We start from the raw sequence: 27593 nt of genomic DNA on the forward strand, positions 1-27593 counted from the left end.
AAAGGGCTTCTGATGTATTTTGTGAGTTTGTTTCACCACGTGATTCTGCTTTTGAGAAATCCAATGTGTAGCTTCTGTAGGTTAGATGTCAAAGTAAGGGGGCCAAATTTTGGAGGATTCTGAGGCAGGTTGGGGCCTTCAGGGAGGAAGAGGAGCAAAAGATAAACAGAAATGGAGGGAAGAAGGGAGACAGAAAGGATATTCAGGCAGAAGAGGGATGGGCAACTCAGTGATCTGCCATTATGGATCTGCTGCCACTGTCAGCCACCAGTGTCACCACCAGAAACCTGCTTTACTGTCCCCTGGTTCCCAGCCAGTTGGAAGAACCAGCAGTGACAACTCCGTCTGAACTGCCCGTTTCAGTTGTTTGTTGGTGGGATCTGATGAGATGTGGGGGACAGGTCACTGAGCTATACCAGAAACTTGAAGCTCTTCATTTGCAACAGAGGAGGGTTTTGCAGCCAAAAAGTGTAGGAAGAGGTGGTTTAGTAGTGTCTCTTCCTCTCCTTCTCCCAGCCGCTATTCTGCCACTCATGTGGCTCCTGGGACCTCTCCTGCCTCCTCAGCTAAAAATGAGAAGGATCTGAAAGGGGGTTGATTACATGTAATATGAGATATAGGGTCCCTAAAGTCATTTTACACTTTAAGGAACTTGCCAATCAGTGGAATTTATTGAGCACTTATTATGTACAGAGCACTATACTAAATGTTTGGAAGAGTATAATACAACAGAGTTCATTCAATCGTATTTATTAAGTGTTTACTGTGTGCAGAGCACTGTACTAGCACTTGGGAAAGAGCACTATAACGAAGAGTGACAATCCCTGCCCACAACAAGCTCATAGTCTGGTGGTGATAGGTACACGATCCTTGCCGTCAAGGATCTTATAGTCTAGTGGAGGGGACAGACATTAATATAAATTACAGATAGAGGAACCAGGAAAGTATAAGGATATGTATGCTGTGGTGCAGGGAAACGAAAAGCAGGGTGCCTAATTGATAGAGCACGGGCCCAGGATTTAGAAGGACCACAGTTCTAATTCTGGCTCTGCCACTTGTCTTCTGTGTGACCTTGGGCAAGTCACTTTCACTTCTCTGTGCCTCAGTCACCTCATCTGTAAAATGGGGATTAAGACTCTGAGCCCCTTGTGTAACATGGACTGTGTCCAACCTGATTAGATTGTCTCTCCTCCAGTGCATAGTACAGTGCCTGGCACATAGTAAGTGCTTAAAAAATAGCATTAAAAAAAATAAAAGATAGGGTGCTTAATGCTTAAGGTATACAGGCCCAAGTACATAGGTAATGCAGAAAGGAGGGAGAACAGGATGAGGAAATGAGAGATTAGTCAGGGAAGGCTTCTTGAAGGAGATATGATTCTACTCGCGATTTGACAGAGTGGTGGTCTGTCAGGAAGGGTGGGAAGTAGGGAAAATGTGAGCAACGGATTGCCGAGAGAAAGAGATACTAGATCAAGGTACAGTAAGTAGGTTAGTGTTAGAGGAGTGAAGAGTGTAGGCTGGATTATAGTGAGAGAGGAGTGGGGTGAGGTAGGAGGCTAATGCCTTAATGCCAATAGTAATAGGTTTCTGTTTGATGTGGAGATGGACGGGCAACCAACAAATGGAGGTTTCTGAGGTCCCAACCTCCAACTTTACAGCCTGTGCCAGGCCTCTGGAATACATTGAGATGCAATTTGGAAAACTAAGCAGTGAGTTGAAACCTCTTATTGACTTCAGTGCCTTTCCTTAAGTTGTCCATCTGTTTAATGTTATAGATTTAATGTCTTTTGCTTGTATCCTTGTTTGCTCTCCTACATGATGTGAACTTTCATGGGGCAGGGTGAGGGTTATAAGAATGTCCTCTTGTCTACCCTCACGGCATATTCTCAGGCATAGCTTGGTTTCTGTAATCGATTATAAACTCATTAAAGGGGCAGAAGTTAGGTTTTCTAACTAATGTACTCTGCATGCTGTGCACACTTTAGGCACTCACCTTTTGATTGGGATAGTTTCTATTTTCAGGTGAGGTAAGGAAGGGGAGTCTTAACTGGGTTATCATGACTTTCACAAGGCCACAGAGAGGCTTTTAAGAAGGGAGGAAGGGAAAGGGCAGAAGGGGGGCTAGGAGTTAGAATTTCAGAATCCATTCGGCTCTTTGGCTGAGTCTGATCGCCTAAGGTCAGGGTTGTGGTCTTGTTACTCCTTGCGCAGATTGTGGGTTAACAAAGAGAGCCTGTGGTTGTCTGCCTTGGGAGTAGAGGGACACTTAGGTGGCTTTGCATCCTGAAACAAGTCCCTATTTACAATAAGATGACCAGAAAGTGGTCTGGAGCCAGAGGTGTCCAGAGGGCATCCGAAAGGGAAAGGAAAGATCAGCTTTGACAGGGAAAAAATCAGGATCCTGATAAAGCAGGATCTGCAGTTTTTATTGATTCCCTACCATGTACAAAGTACTAGGTTGAGGTCCTAAAAAAAGTGGGATCGTCACTGTTAGTGTTTCCTATCTACTCTATTTTCCTGTTGTTTTTAAAGATTTGGGAAGTAGTTTTGGTAAGGCTCAATATGGAGTGAATTGGAGTGTTAGTGGGAGCAAGTCTCAGGCTGTAATGGTGAGGTGCCACTTCTGTTAATAACTATGCCCAGCAGGACTAAAAAAAGAATACCTTTACCCCCCTTTCTTTTTTTTTTAAATGTAAAACCAGTAATCTCGTGTTAAGAGGACAACTATAATTCTCTGAGTTAGTAGGGGAAATGAATAGAAGGTGGTCTTAGTTTAGGTAATCTATTTTTTTGTTCATCTGAGTCACAGGATGAGAAGAGAGAGAACAGGATGGCAACCACCAAAAGATCTCCTTGTGCTCTTCTCCATCTGCTCTCCTCCCGATTTGCTGATTAAAATGGTTTTCATAGGTTTTTGACCTTGATGTCAGCAGGCCCGCCCCCTTATCTTAGCCCTCATTGCTTTTCCCTTCTTCCCCCCACAAACTGACAGGCTTCCCAGTCATTCTTGAAGGCATGTACTGTTTATTCTGCCCTACAGCTCTCTCTGCTTCTTACCACTTATTTATCATCAATCAGATTCAACCTCAAAGCAAGGTTCTCAGCTACTTGCCTTCATCATTAGCAAGTCACCTATGGTTCAATTGATCAATCAGTGGTACTTTTTTAGTGCATACTTGGTTCAGAGCACTATACTATAATATATACTGAATATGTATACTATATAATATCCTGTATTTGTACTCAAATGCTTAGTATAGTACTTTGCACACAGTAAGTGCTCAGTAAATTTGATTGGATACTAAACTCTCACTCTTGTAGTTGGTTCACACCACCCTCAGCTCCACAGCACTTATGTACATATTTATAATTTATTTATATTAATATCTGTCCCCCTGTCCCTGTCCTGCTGTGTTCTACGCTTCTCTCCCAAGCACTTAGTACAGTGCGCTGCACACAGTAAGTGGTCAATCAATATAACGGACAGATTGATGAAGTTACAGCCCCGGAGCAGGGAGGCAATTTGGATCGTCCCCTGGACTTCCTAAAGGAGCTGGTGTTGGAACCTACATCCAATGGGCCGGTTGGCCAGTGGGGAAATAGGAACTAAGATCTGGAAAATGGGGCATGTGAATCCGGGAAAGGGGCAAGTAGGGGAAAAGCCTGATTCCTCATTCCCACTTCTTCAGCCTTCAGCTGTGGAGATTTGGGCCCCTTCCACTTCCGTTCTCAGTTCCCTTCCAGTGTTCCTGATGTGACTGCCTCTGATCGATTGACCACCTCGATAATGATGAAAAGCCACGGGTTCCTTATTACTGCTTGTTGTATCTGTGGCCCAGGGTGCCACCCCAACACTGTAGAATTTGACTATATCCAGGGAAGTTGGAGCACAGGACTCTTTTGGACCCTCTCCTGAAATCGTTGCTAGATTTTGGTAGCCTTACAGACATCGGAGCTTCTGTCCACATACCCAAACACTCTTTTGAAGGCATTCTCAGTCTTTGATAGAACTACACAAAAGAAGTGAAAGAAGAAGAATTAGACATCTTTCCAAAACAACACTCTAATGTTGCTAGGCATTGAATGAACACTTTAGACAGCTTTCCAGAAAGCAGGACAGATAAGAGGGCAGACTAAAAAAAATGACATTTGTTAGAATTGTATGAATATGATTCTGTCATTCTCTCTCTCCTTCATATGTTGTTTGCATGTATATGTGTGCATGTCTCGTTAAGTCTTAGAGCCAGAAAATGACAGATGCTTTGCTGTCATGCCCTGTGTGTCATTTAGCCTTTTTTGCAGCATCTCCTTTCCAAGGATTATATGCACAGAGGGTGTGTAAGATATGTTCTTAGGGGTACATTTTTCTGCATAGGAGGGGGCAGGCTGTTGGTGGGGCGGGTGGGGTGGAAGAAACAGAGAAGCAGCATGACCTGGTGGAAAGAACACGGGCCTGGGATTTAGAGGACCTGAGTTCTGGGTTCTGCTGTGTGACCTTAGGCAAGTCACTTAACTTCGGTGCCTTAGTTACTTCATCTGCAAAATGGGAATCAAGACTGTGAGATTTATGTGGGACTGTGTACTACCTGATTTATCATGAGTCTACCTCAGTGCTTAGTACAGTACCTGGCACATAGTAAGTGCTTAAATACCATTTTTTTAAAAAAGGAAACCAACGCCATCCTTTTTCAGGTACGGCACTCCAATTAGACCATTATTTCCTCCCTCCTGTCTAAATATCCACCTGTGTATACTCTCCCAGCTGTTAGTATCAGTCAATTTTATTTAGTGCTTACTGTGTAAAGATCAGTTTACTAATTGCTTGGGAAAGTACAATAAAACAGAGTTTCTAGAGAGGTTCCCAGCCCTCAGAGAGTTTACACAGTGCTCTGCATAAAATGAGCGCTTAGTAAATACTGTTACTGCTGCCACTCCCCGTGGACCCAATCTTCAATCTTCAGCTGGCTCACCAAACTGTCAGGTTCTCTGAGAGATTGTTGACATTTGCTGGGATTCACTGCAGAAGGTTGTGGTAAGGAAATGCCAAATTATAGCTCAGCCAGGATATGGGTGCAGAACTGAGCACTAAGAAATTAGAAAAGTTTGACAAATGCATATGAATAGGTGCCCTTCAAAGATGACTCTATCCAGGGCTGTCGACATTCTTATTTTCAGGCTGAGTTCATCATCCAAAGCACAGTTCATCTGTAGCATTATCCCTTGGAAATGAACTCAGACCCATGTTTGCCTTAGCCATCCCCACTTCCTGTTCTGCTTGGCACTGGAATGTCCTAGTCTAAGACTAGAGCTCAAACATGGAAAGTCAGTTCACTTCCCTGTGCCTCTGTTTCCTCATCTCTCAGACTAGACTCTTTTTAATGGTATTCGTTAGGTGCTTGCTATGTGCCAAGCACTCTACTAAGCCCTGGGTAGATACCAGCTAATCAGGTTTGAAAAAGGCCATGTCCCACATGGGGCTCACAATCTTAATCCCCATTTTGCAAATAAGGTAATTGAGGCCCAGCAAAGTTGTGACATACCCAAAGTCATACACCAGACACGGGATTAGAACCCAGTTCCTCTGACTCACAGACCCGTGCTCTTCACACTAAGCCACGCTGTTTTAGATTGGTTGATATACTAAACTCTGCCTAGAATCTTGAGTGACAGTATAGTCTCAATTAATTTATGTCCCAGAGAGTAGGAAGCAAGGATTATAGCATTTATGCTAAAACTTTGCTAAATATTCTAATGGGTATATAGATCTATGGTTGTCAACAATCAACAAGGTTAAAGTTGATAGGATATTTTCTCCTTAAAGATTCGTTTTTCCCTGCTTTTACCTTTCTCCCTCCCTGAAAACTTTGTCCTGAAAGTTTTACTTTGAGTCTAAGCAAGCCTCTTTATTCACCTTTCATGAGTAGCATTTTTAAATGGTTTCATTGGTATATGGAAGGTTTGGTTCTATTTTTGTTAACTGAAAATGAAAGTTATTTTTCTCCATCAGAATGATTCTTGGGGTTTGTATTTTATTTTTTTGGGTTCTATGTCCAGAAATGACCATTTAAAAGTTGCAAAAATTGATATGCTCACTGTCCTGAATGAGGAATCCATTGTCCTGGATATGTCAAAAGAAAACTGCCCAGAGAATTAGCTGAAGGCTTTGGAAAAATAGCATACCAGTAACCCAGGTATTGTGGGTTTCTGTTTACTTCAGGAAAATGCATTAGGTTTTTTCACACCAGTAGCTAGTAGACACGCTCCTATTTTGAGTGATCCTCTTGGACTTGAGGTCTGGGAATGGAAAATGATGTTTAATCCAGCAATTTTTCAGGTCAGTAAAAATGTCATACAGCCAGCCAGGATTTAGAACACCCAGAGCTGAAAAAGCAATTGTGAAATGACTGTTCCCTTAGCAAGAGGGTCACTACCACTTCTTCCAAATAAAAACTATAAACGCAACGTTGGACATGATATAAATGTTTATCCACTCCGGGTGTAGTCCCTGCAGTTGCCTCGCCTTGAGAATTGTTACCTTGTTGGAGTTTGTTTGTTTCGAGCAGCTGGCCCAGCATTGTATACATGGGGGCATTGCATTTTTTGGTACTATTTGACGACAGAGATACTGGTCATTGTGTTACCCACAGTGGGTTTTATCAAGTGTGAAATGAATGACGTCATGAAATTTTAAAAAAGAGAAAGGTTAAAGTCAAGTCCAATATAATGGCAATAAACAATAGAATTCGGAGGGGAAGATAACCCACACTACAATTTTATGCTGGTGGCCCTGAGTTCTCGGTCACAGTTCAGGAAAAAAGATCTCAGGAAATAGATCTTGTTAACATCTTTCTCTAACCATTGGTAGGGATAGCCCAAAAGGCCCGATGAATCATAGGCTTTATTATTAGGAAGAGCAGAGAAATCTATATATAAGACTTTCCCTCCCTCTGCTCCTCAGTTGATCAGACTACAGACAGCTGCAAAACTATCACCACCACCAGTGGTATTTATTGAGCACTTACAGTGTGCTCTTCACTGAACTACGCGCTTGGGAGAGTGCAGTACAACAGAGTTGGTGGGCACGTTTCATGCCCATGAGTTTACAGTCTAGTAGGAGAGGCAGACATTAATACAAATAAATAATCTGTAATATGTAATTGGTAGCTGTGTACATGAGTGCTGATGGTGGAGCTATATCAATTGCCCAAAGGTCACAGATCCACGCTCCAAGACGATGCAGAAGGGAGAGGGAGCCAGGGAAAAGGGAGCCTAATCAGAGGTCTCTTGGAAGAAGTGTGATCTTAATAAGGCTTTGAAGGTGGGGAGGGTGGTGGTCTAGCATATATGGAGGGGGAGGGAGTTCCAGGTTAGGAGGAGGACTTGGGAAAGGGGTCGGCGGCGAGACAGATGAGATCGGGGCAGGGTGAGCAAGCTGGTGCTATTGGAGTGAAGTGTGCAGACTGGGCTATACTAGAAGATCAGTGAGGTTAGGTAGGAGGTGGCGAGCTGATGGAACACTTTAAACCCAATGGTAATAAGTGTGGGTTTTTTGGTACAGAGGTGGATGGGCAACCATTGGCGGTTCTTGAGGAGTGGGGAGACATGGACTGAACTTTTTTTTAGAAAGATGGTCTGTGCATCAGAGTGAAGTATGGACCGGAATGGGGAGAGACAGGAGGCTGGGAGGTGAACAAGGAGGCAGGTGTAGTCATCGAAGTGGGATAGGATAAGTGCTTGGATCAGCGTAGTAGCAGTTTGGATAGAGAGGAAAGGTGGATTTTAGCAACATTGTTAAGGTAGAACCTGTAGAATTTGGTGACAGATTGAATATGTGGGTTGAAGAAGAGAGGTGAGTCGAGGACAACACCAAGGTTATGGGCTTGTGAGATAGGGAGGATAGTGGGGTTGTCTATAGTGATGAGGGTGACTGGGGAGGATAGGGTTTGGGTGGGAAGATGGGAAGTTCCTTTTTGGATATGTTTACTTTGAGGTGTTAGCATCATCATCAGTCACCTGTATTCAGTAATAATGATAAACTAAAGATATTCAAAAATAACATTTATTGAACACCGACTGTGAACGACTGTTCTAAGTGCTTGGGAGAGTGCACCAGCTGGCCAAAAATTCCTGCCATCCAGGGATTTACAATCTGAAGTGGTCACTGGCCCACAGGCCAAAATAATTGCCCACCCAGAATCTACTCCATTCTTTTCTTAAGTGGTAAATTGCTTATGTTGTCAAGTTGGGGACAAGAGACACAAAATGAGTGTAATTTGAGCTGTCATTTACCATCTAGAATCACTATCAGCCTCCAGTGTTAAGCTCACACTTAACTAAATCCCCTTCTATATAAGGAGCAGCCAATTACACCCCATATCCTACCTGGAGTTCTTTTCCCCTTCAGATTTGCCAAATTACAGCTCTCCCCCACTTCCAATCCTCCTGCAAACTATCTCCTCCCCTAAAAATCAGCTTTGGCACAGACTGGTAAACCTATCTTTAGCACTTATATCTTGCTGTACTGTAATTTACGCTTTGTTTATTCTACCACATTCCTGCAAGGAAGCTATAGATAGCACTGTTCTTTCTTCCAAAGGCTATTTGGAAATAATTTGTGCATTTCTACCTCCCCTGATTAGACTGTGATTTCCACAAAGGCAAGGGCTATGCCTTCTATTCCGATTATCATTTGCCGCCAGTCCACCTGCCCCCCTTCCCTGAAGTGCTTAATATAGTGCTAGGCACATGGTGGATGTTCAATAAATTCCATTGACTGTATTGGAGAACTGTGTAGATTACATAGGATCTGGCTGCTGTCCTCTTCCTGTTTTCTGACACCCATTTGTTGGATTTAGCCAGTTTTTCACGGCTTTTGTTTGTTTTTATATGGTATTAGGTGTTTATGTGGCTGACACTGTACTAAGAGTTGGGGTAGATAAAAGCAAATTAGTTTGGAAACAGTCCATGCTCCACATGGGGCTTCCAGTCTTAATTTCCATTTTACAGATGAGGTAACTGAAGTGCAGTGAACTGAAACGACTTGCCCAAGATCACACAGCAGACAAGTGGTGGAGTCAAGATTTGAACCCAAGTCCTTCTGACTCCCGGCCTCATGATCTATCCACTAGGCCATACTGCTTCTCATTATGCAACTTGGCTAGAAAGCTGTTGAATAGTTAGGAACAACCATTCTTCACTGCGCATCTAACGGGATCAAACATAATTCACCATGTTGGCATGAGTAGATGTAGCCAAAGTAGAAGTGGTTGTGCTTACCATTGGTAAAAACATGAACAATTTTTCCACTGCATGAGATTTCCCATGGAACCTCTTATCATGTTTTACAGACTGGCTGTATTTCATCTGGGTCAAGCGCTTTTAATGCTAGATGAGCTTCTTACTTCCCAGGTGACCTAGAACCCACAGACTGAAAGAGGTGGTTTCCTCTGGCCCATGCTAGAAGGAAGAACGACAGACAAGGCTTTCTCTCTGCCACCCCAACATTAGTACCTATCTGGCTTTCTGCAAGTGATTCTTGGCCCATAAATTTTTGTCCATTTTTTTTATGGTATTTTGTCAGGCACTTATTATGCGCCAGCCACTTTATTAAGTACCAAGATTTACAGAAAATAATCGGGTTGTACACTGTCCCTGTCCCACACAGGGCTCCCAGCCTTAATCCCCATTTTGTGGATGAGGGAATTTAGGCACAGAGAAGTTAAGTAACTTGTCCAAAGTCACCCAGCAGGCAAGTGGCAGAGCTGGGATTGTAACCCAGGCCCATACTCTTTCCACTAGGCCACACTGATGCTGGTCAAGCATCTATTAGCCATCGTCATTCACAGCCTCTCCACTTGATTTATAGTCACAGGGATTTACTGATCACCAGAAAAGGCTCCATATACCGCTAAGTATCTCATCCTACCAGAAAAGGGAAATTGTGATCTTCAGGATAGATCTTGTCTGCGTTTTTCCTGTTTCTCTGAGAAGCTGGCTGATTATGGTAATTTCTGCATACTATCCTACATTTGAGGAAGGAACAGTAGTGAACCACAGTAACAACATCATCCTTCAGTAAACTCGGGTGCTTAACAATTTATGAGAGTGCTTTGGAACTAAATGGGGTTTCTTTCTGCACCTATAATGGTCATCATACCAGCCACATTTCTATATGCACTTCTATCTCCAGTCCTCCCGTTTACTTCTACAACTAAATTGTCAGACTGAAAATTTTGTGTTCCTCTCTGGAAAGTAGTTGGGTCCTCAGCTGATACGCATCCATACTTGTTGGTGGGATTCTTTCTTCTCGATGGCCCCAGACTACCTTGAGCTTTGCAGTATCGGAGGTGTGTAAACCGTGCTGGATCTGACCCATCGCTCACTGTTAAATTACAACACAGTTTCCGTCCTGCTTACCACTCTTCCTGTCCCATCCCTCCTTGGATAATCATCATCGTCGTTGTTGCCCGCCTCAGAGAAGGGCAAACGCTAACTGCCCCATGACTCTCTTTGATCCTTGGCACTCCTCAACCTTCCTTTTTTTGTTTTTGTTCTGCTTATGGTATTTGTTAATCCTCTTCCTATATGTTAAGCACTGTTCTCAGCACTGGGGTAGGTACAAGTTAATTAGGTCAGACACAGTCCCTGCCGCTCATGGGGCTCTCAGTCTAAGTAGGAGGGAAAACAGGTATCCCCACTTTACAGTTCAGGAAACCGAAGCCCTGAGAAGTTAAGTGACCGCCCAAGGTCACACAGCAAGCAGTTGGCAAAGCCAGGATTAGAACCTAGGTTCTTTGACTCCCAGGCCCAGGCTCTTTCCACTAGGCCACGCTCTGGTGGAGAGATAAGTAGGCAGCCCAGTGCCCAAGGTTATAGACTACATGGAAGAGTAGTTTTAATGAAACAGCTGGTAGACTGTATCGTGTTGCAACCTGTCCCTGTTTTAATGTATTGGAAACTCACGCTACCAGACAAATACAGCAGGAAGTGATGGGGTGATGGGTTAATGGGAATAAGAAAGTCACTGCTGCCTCCTCACTTCTTCATTTGCTAATTGCGGCAGCCAAATTTGAGGGTTTCCAAAGGTAAACTTACTAGATATCAGAACTCTGTAGACACACACATGAGAATGCTTTTTTTCGTGTTATATCTGGCCGATTTCTAAATAGATATGGGAAAGGTAAGTACCAAATGGGATGAATTGAAATAGTGTAAATTTGCTTCTTCAAAATGATCCAATTTTTTTTTCACTTCAGACAGGTGCAATTTAAAGGCAGTATAACAAGAATGAAAACTGGTGGTGATTGAGTGCTTGTATAAATTTGATGACTTCAAGAGTGCCAGAATATTAACTACTGTACTGATAAGAAAGCAAGCAGCATGGTGTAGTGAATAGAGTCAGAAGGTCACGGGTTCTAATCCTGGTTCTGCCGCATGCCTGCTGGGTGACCTTGGGCAAGTCACTTCACTTCTCTGTGCTTCAATGACCTCATCTGTAAAATGGGGGTTGAGATTGTGAGCCCCATGTGGGACAGGAACTGTGTCCATTTCAATTTGCTTGTATCCACCCTAGTGCTTAGTACAGTGCCTGACACATAGTAAATGCTTAACGAATACCATAATTATGATTAATTATTAAGTGCAGAAGGTAGATAACTATGTTTTTTCATAAGGATTATCATCAAAGAAAGCTAAAACCTACATGGTCTCTGCACGAATAAATTAAGATGAAGTGGTCTCTGCCCTCTGGAGCTTACAATCTTGAACAATTGCCAGTGATGTAAAAACTACGTTTAAAGATGCATGCATATTTAGAAACATACAGCTGTTCAAAATCCACTAAGCACTTCAGTACCCATCTGGGTTTCTGTGCACACCCAGTTCTCCCATCACCTGTATTTTTAGGATGTGTTTTTGGTTAGAAAGTAGTTAGGGAATTAGAGAATGTTCATCCAGCAACAGGTTATAGGACACCGTGGTCAGAAGAACGGTGTGGTGTGGTCAATGTTGGACATCGTGAGTATGACAGTCTGAGTTTTCCTTAACACGGAGTTTTTATGATCCTTGCATTTTGAGAGAATTGGGTATCCTTGTGTTTATGTTCTTGTATCTTGCCCTCTTCTCCATGGTTTTTTGTTGTCTGGCTCCTCTCATTAGGTTGGAGGCTCTGGGCGAACAGAGACCTTGTTTTACATTCCTGCTGTAATTCTCCTCAGTGTCTACTGAGTGAGGTGCATGGGTAGGAACTCAGTAATAATCATAAGAATAAGACTAATAGTGGTATTTAAGCACTTAGTTTGTGCCAAGTACTATACTAAGCGCTGGGCTAGATACAAGATAATGAGATAGGACACATTTCTCGTCCCACATTGTACTACAGTCTTAAGGGGGAGGGAGGATGAGTGTTCTATCCCTCTTTTACACAGATGAGGAAACCGAGGCATGAAGAAGTTATGTGATTTGCCAAAGGTCACTCATAGCAAACAAGTGGAAGAGAGGGGATTGGAACTCATGTCTCCTCATTCCCAAGCATATGCTCTTTCCACTAATCAGTCTATCAGTCAATTGTTACTCTGTGCAAAGCGCTATACTAAAAGGTTGGGAGAGTGCAGTGCAACAGAGTTGGTAGACACATTCCTCGCCCACAGCGAGCTTGAAGTCTAGAGTAGGCCAAGCTGCTTCTGTTAACAGTGTTGAGAAGACACTGGCACCACAAGTGTATCAAGTAATCATGAAATAAGCCTACTTTTTCTTTCTAAATTTTCTCTGTAAAGGGAAAAATAAAGTGATATTTAAGCACTCCAACAATAATGAGACTTTGTTTTCCAAAAAAGCTTCAAGCACTTAATTTAATTTTAATCCTGCAAGAGTCAGTTCCTGTGAAAGGGAAACAGAAAGAAAAAAATGCATTTGGGTTGGCTAGATGGAAAATTTACTAGTTGATATGTATTGTGTACATTTCATTATTTTTAAGGGCTTTTCATTCTGCTTTAGTATTGTGATGCACCAGAGGACTCACCAAATCATTAATTTTGCTAATAGAATAGAGAAATCACCTTTGGTTTGCCAAAATAGCAGTAAAATCTGTTTTCTCTCCCACCTACTTCCCAGAATCTTTCAGGGAAGACAGTTGAGGGCAAGGGTGGAGGGAGCAGACTATTTCAGAGTTGATTTCACTACGCACACTTGACTTCCAACTATAAGAACCATTCTGGAAAGAGTGTGCTTTCTCAAGAAGTGGAGAATTGTAGAAGCTCATTGCAAGAGAAGACTCCAGGGGTCCTCATGTGGTAGCACACAGATTAGTTTAAAACTTCTAACTTAAAATCATTCATGTATCTATCATTTCTTGATCACCCACAGTGTTCTTGGCACTTTACCAGGCACTAAGGGATGGGGTACATAGAGCGAAAAAAATCTCATTTTTATTAATTTTGTTTTATTAATTTTATTAATGTCCACTCAATAGTATAGTACAAGTAAAATACATGTAGCATATTATTAGCATACTAATAATATAATTATGGTAATTGTTAAGCACTTCCTATATGCCAGGTACTGTTCTAAACACTGGGGTAGATACAAGGTAATCAGGTTGTCCCACCTGGGGCTCACAGTCTTGATCCCCTTTTTACAGATAAGGTAACTGAGGCACAGAGAAGTTAAATGACTTTGCTCAAATTCACACAGCTGACAAGCGGTGGAGCGGGGATTAGAACCCACCACCTCTGACTCCCAAGCCCATGCTCCTTCCACTAAGCCATGCTACTCTTAACCAGGCATTCAGCTAAAACTCTATCTTTTCACCCCATTTGTTTCTCCCTCTGCCCCATTTCTCCCTTCCTTTCCCTCATAATTCTCTCCCTCCCCACTTGTTCCCTTGTCCTTCCTCTTCCCTTTCCCCTTTCCTCTTACACCTTACCCTCCTACACCCTCCCTTCCCTCCATCCTCCTTTCTTCATCTTCCCCACGTACTCATTCTTTCTCCCCCTTCTCTCCTCATCTGCTCCCCTTTCACCATTCCTCACTCTGCCCCTTTCCCTCCTCCCTTCCCACTCCTTCCAGTTAACAAGCACACTCTTGACTTTTGGGATAATCTTGGGCATTCAAATTACCACTCCTCCTCTCCCTCTGGCCCCCATCCTTATGGGGAGGGTTGATGGGGTTGGGTGACTCACATGTGGGACTCGAGGGAAAATTAAAATCATAGGTTTGCCTAGAGGAAAGGAAAGAGCACTGAGCGCCTCAACTTTGGATCTTGTCCTGGTACTGTTAACCAGAAGGAGAATTTTTCTACTGTTTGCCACCCTGGGTAATTGATTTTTAGTTGACTTTGAGTAATTGTTTTTTAGGTCTTTTTGCCAACTCCTTTTGCTCTTTCTCTAGTCTGGTCTCTCCCTACCATCCCCTGTAGCAGGTAGCCCGAGAATCACTCACATGAGAATACCACAACCATATGTTCCTCAGGAATGAAAAAGCTCCAAGAACAAAGGCATTAATGCTAGATGGGATGACATCCTTAGATAAGTGAATGTCCTGACTGCTCAGTGGAAGTGTCAAGTTCTCTTACACATCAACGAAATCGCATGTTTCGACCAGTAATTAGAAACTAGTTGTCAAAAAATCCATATTGGGAGTAACATTTCTAAACCAATAGGAAGAACACCTACATATTCTATAGCTCCTTGTTCCCAGTTGTTGTTCTTTTAAGTCATTTTCTGACTGTTCTATCAGGATCCCTGTAAGTCTTCTTTTAGTAAATAATAGAAAATAAATGGAAAAAACATTCAAGATCTCTCTCTTCAGCCTTTTCCTCCCTTCCTCATCTTTTCTCCCCGCCCTCTGGTATAACCAAATAAGTATAAATTTCACAGGATCCCCAGACCTTACAAAAAAAGAGTGATTTCTGAGAACCAGCGACAGCTCAGTCAAGGACTGATTCCTAACCTGACAGCTGTCCCGGACCTCTTAAATTAGCCAGTTATCCACTGTTATATGAGAGAAGCTAAAAATGACCTCATTGTAAAATACAGCTAATGTTCAATTTCATTTTCAAATGTTAGACTGAAGATATTCCAGGGAGCACTCTACCCTGACAATGCATGACACTGGTGTTACTCTGGTTACATTTTGAGGAGCACTAGAGAATTTAAAATTCAGTGGCAGAATAGCTGTAGTATTTTCTAGGAACTAGAGGCAAAAAGTGCATCAGAAATGGAACGCTGCCAGGCTTGACTATAGACTGTCGAGGGTTGGTAAAGGAATCCAGTGGATGGATCCTCCTTGTAAAATAATCATACAATAATGTGTCAGATCCTTTCTCATGTCAAAAGGCCTGGGGGCTTTGTTAAAATATTGACTTTTCCCTCCATCGATTGTGACTCCTAATGGGAGGAGACTGCCTAAGAGTGAGTCTGTTCACCACTGTGAGAGTGCAGTGTGGAATTTAGGATGCTTGAGGACAATGAGATATTCATATTGGGTGTCACAAATGACGGCCCTCCCCACCAACTCTTTGAGATCTCAGACACCAGTGAGGAAAGGATGAAGGTACAGAAGCCCCAAGAATGGGTTTTCAGGGTGTCAGTCTAGGGATTTTTACCCCAGTAATCCTGTGTAGCTCAGCTCCAACATTGTTATTCCCCTCACATCCACTTATGTACTGAATCATCTGGTGGGGGGCGGGAATAAAAAATTACTTGGAGAAAAACTAGAAAAAAATGCTTAGGATTAGTTAAATGCCAACTTTGGAGAGGCTGGCCGTGTGATTCCAAACATAAGCTGAAGAGCAGTGATCTTATTCCTACATCTTATTGAACAGAGATGCCTTGTTAGCTATAATTGCTTCGTTCCTTCAGTGGAGCACAGGCAGAGGCCCTGTTGCATTCTCACAGAACCATGAGCTTCTAATAGAATCAGTTTTAATGAAAGGCATCCCAAAGAGCCATTGACTGAGTCAGGATAGGATTAGAATTGTCATGTTATGGATTAGAAATGTAGAGCATTTGGTTCCAAGGGGTTGTGCATGTTGCTGGTAGATCCAGCATGCTCAGGGGTGGCTAATTGTCAGCTCAATCCTCTTGGGCTCCGCAGCCGGTTCAAGGAATGATACCGAGCTGGTTCTTCTTGTGGAGAGGTTAATCTTTTCATATTTACAATGTAGGTGAAAGAGGTCAGATTCAGTGCTTCGTGGCTTTGCAAAGTATGGGTAGCAGTGGATTGGGTCCAGCATAATTCACCAGTTGGACTTCAGAGCTGAATAGAGGGCCCACATATATAACTGTACATTTCATAGCTGCAGAATTTTGCACCGGTCTTCCCATCTGTCTAAATTGTAAGTTCATTGTGGGCAGGGAACATATCTAGCAACTCTGCCTTGTACTCTCCCAATACTGTGCACCCAGTAAGCTTAGTACAATACTCTGCACCCAGTAGTGCTCAGTAAATATAACTGACTGATTATTTAGTCTTATTTCCACTACCTCTTTCCTCACACTCACCTAATTTTTGTCTCAACTTTTAGAGTTATCATTCATAAATGGATCCAAACCCATGTAGAACCTACTGTTTTTCCCACTTTTGCAACTTCCTGAGGCTAAAATTCCATTTGCTTCCCAATGACTGAATCAGGTATTTGAGATTACTGAGGTCTCCTTGAGCCTATGACCTTCAGGCTCCCCTGGATCCTCTTCACCTTGGCAGTATGGGATATGGCAAATAGCAATCCCCATTCCCCTTTGTTTTACCATTCTTGAATTCCTAGATATCAATCCCATTCCTTCAGCCTTTGTCTTTCCAGGCTGGAGATTCTGACACTAAAATCCCCATTTCCATTTGGAGAGGATTATAGAGTCAAAGGAGATCACAGAAACATGTTAAATTGTGGTTCTCCGAGCAGTCAGAGTTTTACTCTAAGATGCAGAGAAGTCTTACAGATGATACTAGTAACGTTTGGGCCGCTGCTCTTCTTGTTTAGACATTATTTTTCAGCACAGTGAGTGGGAGGTGGTGCTGGTTTCTATGTACATTACCCTAGGGGAACAGTGTCTCTGTGGATTCTATATGTGGGTATTGAGTCACTTGCAATTTCAGAGACCTGTGGGCAGTGCCATAGGAAGGCTTTAGGCTGCGTTGGCCCCTGAATGATGCAGAACTGTGAGTGGGAAGAGAGAAAATCATGGTACAAAGAAATCAACCCGATGACCTTTTTCTTTTCTGTTTTGACATTTATAGTTGCTTGAATTGAGCCAGGGAGCCAGCTGACATTCTGATGTCACAGGGCAAGTTATGTGAATTACAAAAACAGGGGCATATCCATTTTCAGAGTAGCAAAGACCTGTTAGAAATTGTTGACTTTTCCCTCTCAGAATATTGTGCTCAACTTCTCTGGTGCCATTGGAATGAATTTAAGTAGCAAAAAATAAAAAAAAAAAGACTACCCTTCAGAAGACTGAAAGACAGTGTGGCAATGACGGGTGTCAAGATTCACACCAAGTTGAAGGCCTTATTAAGCTGCCGTGTCCAACCTTCTAAATGGCTGTGTGACTTGGCCCAGATCCAAAGAGTCATGTCCAGCTCCTGAAACAATGGTCGGCAGTGAGCAATACTCAACTTGAAATGGCAGGACAGTGTTACCAACAGTGAGGTCTGGAATTGGTCAAATCACCAGCATTCTAGTGATGCACCTAGCAACACAGCTGGGAACTGGATAATAGCAGGATAGTCAGTCAGTCCATTGCATTTATTTGAGGGCTTACTGTATGCAGAGCACTGTACTAAGCACTTGGGAGAATACAATATAATAATGAACAGACACATTCCCTGCCCACAAGGAGCTTACAGTCTATTTTACAGACAAGCAGCTGCTGTATGGAGATCTGAGAGGGGCTATTTGTAAAAATAATAATAGTAATAATTGTGGAACTCAAGCGCTAACTATGTGCCAGGTACTGTACTAAGTGCTGGGGTGGGTACAAGTAAATTGGGCCAGACACAGTTCCTGTCCCCCATGGGACTCACACTCCTAATCCCCATTTTATATTTGAGGTAACTGAGGCCCAGAGAAGTTAAGTGACTTGCCCAAGGTCACACAGCAGACAAGTGGCTGAGTTAGGATTAGAACCCAGGTCCCTCTGATTCCAGGCCCGTACTCTATCCACTAAACCTTGCTGTTTCTCAATACATGAGCACAAAGGACAGAAAAAATTGGTTTCAACAAATAGTGAAGCATAAATTTCAAACAACGTGACATAGTGGTGGTTGTGTGGGAAACCTCTGTAGCAGAATGACCAGCTGGTAGGCAGAAATCAAGAGACGGGTTACTCCCATAAAACGTCATGAAGATTGAGGTCGAAGGAAGAAGAGCCTAGAATCAGCATGGCCTTATGGAAAGAGCACAGGCCTGGGAGTCAGAAAACTTGCTGGCTGTGTGGTCTTGGGCAGGTCATTTAACTTCTCTTTCCCTCCGTTACCTAGTCTGTAAAATTTTTCTACCCTCCAACTTAAAATATGAGCCCCATGTAGGACAGGAACTGTGTCCAACTTGGCTCTCTTGTATGTACTCCAGTGCTTAGTACAGTTCCTGGCTTATAGTAAGCTTTTAACAAATTCTGTAAAATAAAATCATTTGGTATTTATTGAGTGTTTACTTTGTGCAGAGCACTGACTGTACTGAGCGCTTAGGAGTTTACAGTACAAAAGACTTGGTAGATATGATCCCTGCCACCAAGAACTTATAATGTAGTAGGAGAGACAGACATTAAATTACAAATAGGGAGAGCAGCAGAGTATAAAGATATGTGTGTAAAAACTGTGGAGGTGGGGTGAGTATCAAAGTACTTAGGGGTTACAGACCCAAGTGCCTAGATGAGACAGAAAGGAGAGAGATTAGGGGGAGGGGGGGAGGTTAATCAGGGAAGACCTCTTGGAGGATGTGTGTTGTGGGAGAAACTCATTAGGATTTCACCTTATTTGTAAACAGCAGGGGTGGCGCTTGCAACATGGAAAGGAGCTCACCATCAGTGGAGTGGTCTTCAAAAGTGAATGTGTAATATTTAACAAGGCTGCAGAGGATAGATGGAGAAAGGGGCTTCAACTTTCCTATTGTCATTAGAACTCTGAAGATGGAAGCTGGTAGGTTCAATTCCTCTCTTCACGGATCATCTTAACTTAGATCATTTAGGGTATGAAGACAACATTTACATTAAGGTCACATCACCACTTCTAATTTCTAACCATCATTTTTGGCCCTGGCAGAGAGTTTCAGTTTTGAGGCCATCAAGATATGCACAACTCCCCTTTACTGCAAAAGCCTTGGAAAATGACCTCTGGACAACCATCTTGCAGGATTGATTGTTTGAATGTTGCCACTCTGATCTTGTTGAGGGAAATGAGAAATGAGCTCCTTATTCAATCTCTATGCTGGTTAATTTATATAATCTGAAAGTAAGGATTCAAAAAGATTTTATTCAGTTGTGCTAAAGGATAAAACCCCATGTTTGCTTTTACCCCGTTGTGTCCAAGTGATGCAGCTAGTAAGACATCCAGTTGACTCTATAGTCAACTGTCAGAGCTGGGATTTGACTTAATAATCCAGAATGACATTTAGGCTTAATTTAAGCACTTTGTTCAGATCACATGGTTTTCTCCAGGAATCTATTGAAAGATTTACAAATGCGATTTCATAAGGTTTTCTCCATGAAGCTCAAGATCGGATTGCTCAGAGAGAGTCACAGTGATTTAGAGTGGATAGATTTTGTAAGTCAGGCACAGATGTTAATGTTTTAGAGTGTATTTTGTAAGAAATTTTCTATTCTGCTTCTTCCCAGCTGGTTCATTCTAGTTGATAAATATTTTTTAAAAAAATCCGAGTCAGTCAGCAAACCACATCTTGTTGATGTCTTGCTGTAAATAGTTTTGGGTATGGAATCTTTGCTAGAGATTCTATCTTTTCCCTCCTGTAATGTTGACAAGATTGCATAAGGGGTAGGTTTGTGGTATTTTAGTAATAAAATCCACTCTGACCATATTCAGGAACAATAATAATATCAGTGGTGGTATGGTGCTATCAACAACTGTACTAAGCACTGGAGTAGATGTAAGATCATCGGGTTGGACAAAGTCCCTGCCTGACTTGGGGTTTTCAGTCTAAGTAGGAGGAAGAATGGATATTTAATCCCCATTTTACAGAGAGGAAACTGAGGCACAGAGAAGTGACTTACCCTAATTCCTACGGAGATGATCAAAATACCCTTCCCACTTGGAATCTGCTTAGCAATTAGCTGTGTAATACAGTTTTGAAGCTTTGGATAACGATGTCCCAGTTAGAACTTGTGCGAAGTAAAACCAGAGTAATAGATGTTTTAGAGTTTATAAAAAGAATGCTTCTAACATCCCAACTCGTTGCCCTGCACAGATGTTTACAGCCGATTTAAGCACACCTCAGAAATGGGATTGAGAGACCTGCACTCAGATAGTAGCAACACTAGCGGGTGCTGCCTTGCTCATAGCATCTGCCTGAACCGGTCTTGCCATCCGTTCCTGTCCCAAAGTGGGACTTTGGTGGAGCTACTCTGGATTAACTGGACCATTCAAGAAGAGAACAAATGAAAGCCTTTTGATTGGATGCAGGCAATGTTCTATGGACCAGGTTGTAACAAGAATTGTAAACCAAAACTCCCCATTAAAGCATTTTGTTAGATGCCTGCATCCTATGGCCAGCTTCCTGCCATTCCAGAATCCCTTTGTCTCCATCATCAATGGTATTTATTAAGCGCTTACTTAGTAAATAAGGCAAGGGACTGCACTAAACGCTTGGGAATACAATAGAGTAAGTAGAAACAATCCCTGTCCTCAAGGAACATACAATCTAGTAGAGGAGACAGACGTTAAATTACAAGTAGGGAAAACTACCAAGTATAAACATATGGCCCGTTGTTGGGCAGGGATTGTCTCTATCCGTTGCCGAATTGTACCTTCCAAGTGCTTAGTACAGTGTTCTGCACACAGTAAGTACTTGATAAATACGATTGAGTGAATGAATATGCACAGAAGGGGTGAGGGTGGGAATGTAAAGACACAACTGGATGCATGATGCATTAGGGAGCAAAAATAGGATAGGGAAACAAAGATTACTCGGGGGACTTCCGGGAAGTGTAATTTTAGTAGGGCTTTGAAGATGGGAAGATAGTGACCTAATCAGATGTGATGGGTGTGTTGCTGGGTGTTCGGGCAGGAAAGAGGGTGTGAGCAAGTGGTCAGCAATGCAGGAGATGCAAGTGAGGACAGTGAGTGAGTAGCTTGATATTATCCCCCTTCAGACTGTAAGCTCACTGTGGGCAGGAAATGTGCCTACCAACTCTGTTGTATTGTACTCTCCCAAGTGCTTAGTAAAGTGCTCTGTGCACAGTTAGTGCTCAATAAGTGTCGAGGGATCGATTGATTTTCTTTAGCTGGATGTGTCCAAACCTGAAGGGCAACATTTGTTCAAATTTCCAAGAACTAGTTCTCATCACAATCACCTTAACCCTTGGGGAGATTACACTGTGGTTTACCATATTTTATAGTCTGTAGGAAAGTATCAGGAAAAATAATTGCAGTCTACCAGCAAAGAAAATGAAAACCTGTTTAATGATTAAAATAAAGCAGGGTAATGCAGAGTATAGTAAACGTCATAATGGGCCTGTATACTAGGGGAACTTAAATGCATTGAAAGTCTTATTTGAGGTTGAGTGAAATTCATTTTAATATCCACAGAAGTATTTGTTTAACTCTATTTGGATGAGTCAAACTGAATCCCCTAGTTATTAATAGAAAAATGTAAACCATTGCAGCTGCCTTTCCCAGCACATCCTAAAAGAATTTTTCAAAAAGTTTAATTACTAAAATGATTTGACTTTTGAATTTTCTTTGGATTTTTATGAATGATTTCAGAAATGCGTCAATTTAAATGTTCACATTTGGCGTGTGTGTGTGTTCCTTGTAACAAATATAAGACATGGTGTCAACCCACACATTTATTTTTAAGCCATTTATCCTTCTCTGGGGAATAAAATAAGTAAATTCATCTATTCACCTGGGCAAGTAGTGAAGAATGTTATTTTTTTAAGCTCTTTGTGGTCAGGAAACATGTCTACCAACTTTTGCATTCACTTTTCCCAAGCACTTAGTACAGTGCTGTACACACAGAAAGAGCATGTATTAAGTACCAATGATTACTTGATTTGTTCCACAGACTAAGTCAATAATATTGGACTTCTGCTCTGCCCAATCAATCTGTGGTATTTACTGAGCACTTATTGTGTGCAGGACACTTTGCTAAGTGCTTGGGAGAACAAAATACAGTAGAGTTGTAGACATGCTGCCTGCCCCTAAGGAGCTTACAGCCAGGAGCCCAAGATGCCCAGTTCTGCTGTAAACATGTTCTCATTGAAGGAATTGGAAATAAAATGCAAGAATTAGAGAATGGTCTTCCCAAAACATGTCTCATCTGTGAATGACCTAATCCACAAATCGGCACAAGCAGATTCAGGGAAGGAAGAAACAGTTGGTTTATGGGTGTGATGTGGATCAAAGTATGAGGCTGCTACACTTCCCAGCTCTGTTTTGGCATAACAGCACTTTGGTGTTTCTACATCTTTACAGTATTTAATAAAAAGAATGAGTACCAAGGATATAAAACATCTGGTTGCAGGGATCATAACAGTAATATTGGCATTTGAATAGAAAATGTCAGTCAGGGTGGTATCATTGAACCATCTTCCCCATGACCCATTAATTCCTTTTGAATTAATGTTTAGTGTAATGCCGTTTTCCCATTACTTGAGGTTCTTCTAGAACTCCACTTCCTTTTTAAAGAAGAGCATCCTTTACTAAGTCCTCTATACTGGGAAGCAGTTTGGCTTCTGGATAAAGCATGGGCCTGGGAACCAGAGGACCTGGTTTCTAATCCCAGATCTACCACTTCTCTGCTGTGTGATGTTGGGCAAGTCACCTAACTTCTCTGTGCCTCAGTTTCCTCAACTGCAAAAAAAGGGGATTTGATGCCTATTCTTCCTACTTGAATGTGAGCCCCATGTGGACAGGAACTATCTGGCCTGATTAGCTTGCATTTACCTCAGCGTTTAGAACAGTGCTTGACTCATAGTAAGCACTGAATATAATTTTTTTAAGAAAAAGTCCTATGAGGGTAGAAGACTTGGGTTTGCCTTCAAGGAATTTTTGTTCCAATAGAGATGGCGGGCAAATGCACATATATGATGAAAATACACTCAGTTCCTCCCTAATGTGTATATTCACAACCTTTTTTGAATAGAACATTGCCAGGGGACTCTTTTCAAGCGACAAATGCCTATCTGGGTAGGATGCGATTTGGTGATTGGAGAAGCATTACTTCGTAGCAGCAGTTAAGTCATGTGCAGTATATAACACATTTTCCTTAATGCCAGGCTTATCCCGAATGTAACACCTGCATTCTAGGAGAACTACGTATGCATAATACAAATGACAACATTGAATGCATTTAGTGTAAAATTAAACGTGTCCAGCAGATTACTTATGTGCACATAAGTTTTTCAGCTAGCAAAGCTCAAGAGTTTATCCCTCAACTTTCATTACTGCCCCATAAATTTCCAATTAAGATTTCCTCGTGTTCTTGAGGGTACTATGGTTTCTATGAAAAAAATGCAGTCTCAGAAGTTTCATTTCTCTTGTGGCCCTTTTAGGTTCAAGACCATTAATTCTGTGCGACAAGTTTTTATCAGTCCTTAGTAACTCTTCAATAATGGATATGCTTTTATAAATAGAAAATAAATCAATTTATATAAAATAAGGAGTACTTTTTCCACTGCCTCATTTGAGAGCCCAGAAAATTTCAAGTTGGCCATTTTAGGAAAAAAACAGAAGTTGTTCAATCTGATCTTTCCACTCTCCAATCCAAGTAGAAACCAAATCTGTGGAATGATAAGCTATAGGGGAAACCAGCAATTTCACTATAAAGGACCACATTTAAAATGTTTAGGACTAAAAATGACTGGTTATTTTTAGTTATCACCTACTGTTCACGCAAAGGAGTTAGCCGTGCATGATTTCTTTGGTTCTACTGTTCCACCACTCCCTTTTTTTGAAACATATCTTGTGGGAATCACTTCAGCAATTCTATATATGATGAGTGATTTTTGTCAGGAAGAATTCATGCAAACATTATCTCTGACATTGAGTACAGGGAGTTGCGTTGGGACCATCAGAGAATTTTATTGATTCTTTTTCCCCCCAACAGTCAAGAGATCAACATAATTAGCATGTTTTGCACTCGTTAGTAACATTAGGGGCAAATTTCTACTCAACTAGAAATGATATCCCACCACTAGACTGTAGAACCAGAGGCTTTCAGTCCTGCTGCCAGTGCCGAGCTCCAGAAGTATGGGGCCTCAGCCCAGCTCAACTTTTGCCGGGGTTTGCCGGGGATGTCACTCTTTGGAGAGGCCGGGAGGAGGAGTGCTCACATGAAACATGTTCTTGGATGCACAGCTTTGGAAGCCCTTTAAGGCAGGGAGTGGAGAAGAGGGATGGGAGTTGCTGTCTCATCCAGCCCATCCTGTCCCTTTTGTGTTCCTGGCCACAAAAGATTGGGACTTTGGAGGGCTGCACCAGTCTGTCGCTTCCATTTTATGGTCAGGGTCTGCAGGATTGACCTAAGCAGCAAATGCACAGTTAGAGAAAGCAATGTAAGCCAGTGTAAGTGGTTCGCTGAGATATTTTGATGCACCCTTTTCTAAAGTGGGCCATAAACTGTGATGAAAACACTACATCAGCCATTAGGAGTCCACACTAAACCTTTAAACTGCCTTTGAAATCCTAGATAAGACTTCTAACTTCTGGAGAGCCATTTCTCTGACTGGGGTGCTTAATACTTCTTTCTTTTTTGGAGAGTTTGGAAGCTCTCCAAAATAAATGTGTTTAAAGTGTGAATAAATAGGATAGCTCTTTGAGCTTCCAAGACTGAGATATAGAAGAAGAGAAAGCCATTATGGAAAAGGTTACCATCATCCTCATCATCAGTAGTATTTTTTGAGCACTTACAGTGTACAATGCACTGTACTAAATACTTGGTAGAGTTGGAATACACATTCCCTGCCTACAATGAGAGTAGTAGCATGGCCTAGTGGATAGAGCATGGGCCTGGGAGTCAGAAGGACCTGGGTTCTAATTCCAGCACTGCGACTTGCCTGTTTAGTCACTTTAATAATAATAATAATTATGCTACTTGTTAAGAACTTATGTGCCAAGCACTGTTCTAAGCACTGGGGTAGGTACAAGTTAATCAGGTTGGACACAGTTTCTGTCCCACATGGGGCTCACACTCTTCATCTCCATTTTACAGATGAGGGAATTGGTGCGCAGAGAAGTTAAGTGACTTAACCAAAGTTACACAGCAGACACGTGGCAAGTCTGGGACTAGAACCCATTTCCTTCTGAGTCCCAGACCCATGCTGTATCCACTAAGCCATGCTGCTTCTCTTTACTTTTCTGTGCCTCAGTTACCTCATCTGTAAAATGGAGATCAAGACTGTAAGCCCTATATGGGATGAGGACTGTCCAACCCGATTAGGTTGTATCCACGCCAGTGCTTAGTACAGTGCCTGACACAAGTAAGCACTTAATAAATACCATAAAAGAGAGCTTACAGTCTAGAGGGGGAGACAGCCATTAATGTAAATAAAGAATTTGTAATTTATAGATATGCATCTAAGGTTATGAGATTTAGCTAGGGTATTTGAAGTCCACTAGAGTGTAAAGTCTTTGAAGACAGGGATCATTCTCTGTTGAACTCTAAAAACCACTTAACTTAGCACAGTGCTCTGGACAGAGTAAGTACTCAATAAATTTAATTGACTGAAAGAATTTTCCAGAACAATCCCCAATGATGAGAAGATTCAGGGACTTTTTAGCAGTTGTATCGGATATCAGAAATTTAGATTGTTAGCAGCAAAAGAAGTACTTCATGAACAGAGACACCATCTGTATTTAGTCAAAACAACAAACTTATTTTTTTGGAAAAGGAATATTTACTAGGCTTGTTGGTTTTCAAGTCCCATGGGTCTTGGACAGTGGTAGGTCCCTGTTGAGTTTATAGGCTCAGTATAAAGATGTAATTTACAAATTAGAATGTACTTGACATTATCTTTGGATAAACACCAGTCGTGGATATTGTGCTGCTCATTTTGTTTCCCATAATTTGACATTGAAATTTCCATTCTTTCACCTTCTGTTCCCCGTCCCTCCCGAGTTCCAGCATCTCCCCTGCTCTCGGCACTGCCTGAGAATTAAAGATCTGGGTTTTGTTTTCCAAACATATACAGAGGTAGTTATTAATAGTGCCAAGCCATTTATCGGTCTGATTCCTTTGCTCAGGACATACGGAATTCTCCCATTGGAATGACTGATGAGACCTCCTGCCAAATATTTACAAATTCCTTTCAATATGACAGGCCATGGAGGTCTTTGGATTGTAAGGCAATATGCTGGTAATGAATATGTATTTTACTGATTTTTATTTTTTTTTACAAATATTTGTGTTTCAGGAAAAAAGTGCCAGTACAAATGTAAGACTTAAACCTACTAAAGAGGTTCCCGGATTGGTCCATCAACCCAGAACAAAGTAAGTTACTTTTCCTCATTTCTGAATAAAAACAGAAGTACACAGATCAAGTAGTCTGCCCATCCTGGGTTGCAGTTTGTCGAAGGGACGTAGACCAGCCTCCAAATTAGATGGAGCAGTTCAGCACTAAGATTCACTTAATTGTATTTATTGAGTGCCTACTGTGTGCAAACAGCACTGTACTAAGCACTAACACCTGCAGGTTTCCAGAAGGTGGTTTTGCTGTTAGAGAGTAGTGTCCTAAGAATCTATTAGAGTTTCATGAGGAAGCCCAGCACTTAATTATTCCCAGGCTCAGCTCCAGCACCTGTGGGGAGAAGCCCAGTGCCTTTTATTATTATTAGTAATAATAATAATAATTGTGGTAGTTAAGCACTTACGTTTTGCCAGGCACTCTACTAAGCCCTGGGTTGGATACAAGCAAATTGGGTTGGACACAGACCCCGTTCCACATCGGGCTCACAGTCCCAAACCCCATTTTACAGCTGAGGTAACTGAGGCACAGAGAAATGAAGTGACTTGCCCAAGGTCACCAGCAGACAAGCGGCAGAGCCGGGATTAGAACCCACGACCTTCTGACTCCCAGCCCCGTGCTTTAGCCACTTCGCCATGCTGCTTCGAGCAGTGTGGTGTGGTGGAAAGAGAGTGGGCCTGGGAATCAGAAGGCCTGAGTAATAATCCCAGCTCTGCCACGTGTCTGCTGTGCCACCTTGGGCAAATCACTTCACTTCTCTGCAGTTTCCTCAACTATAAAATGGGGATTCAGTCCTACTCCCTCCTGCCTAGACTCTGTGGGACAGGAACTGTGTCCAGCCTGATTAACTTGTATTTACTATACTGCTTAGTGTCATGCTTGGCACATAATAAGCACTTAACAAGTAGCATAATTATTTTAACCCAGACCGGATGGGGCGCTGACAAGTTTTCTTGGCGACGG

At 42.1% G+C, this 27593-nt stretch overlaps 1 protein-coding gene across 5 annotated transcripts in view; it reads left to right on the forward strand.

The window, feature by feature from the left end:
• The window catches only part of C16H1orf21 (chromosome 16 C1orf21 homolog), a 153590-nt gene that overhangs the window by 108612 nt on the left and 17385 nt on the right, over window positions 1-27593 (forward strand). For all 5 annotated transcript variants that reach the window (XM_039914336.1, XM_029080705.2, XM_039914334.1 and 2 more), the window contains one exon: window positions 26580-26656. In XM_039914336.1, the coding sequence (XP_039770270.1) occupies window positions 26580-26656 (77 nt within the window). The remainder of the gene's footprint in view (window positions 1-26579; window positions 26657-27593) is intronic.

The sequence above is a fragment of the Ornithorhynchus anatinus genome, chromosome 16 (genome assembly GCF_004115215.2).
Source record: "Ornithorhynchus anatinus isolate Pmale09 chromosome 16, mOrnAna1.pri.v4, whole genome shotgun sequence".
NCBI classification, from domain to species: domain Eukaryota; kingdom Metazoa; phylum Chordata; class Mammalia; order Monotremata; family Ornithorhynchidae; genus Ornithorhynchus; species Ornithorhynchus anatinus.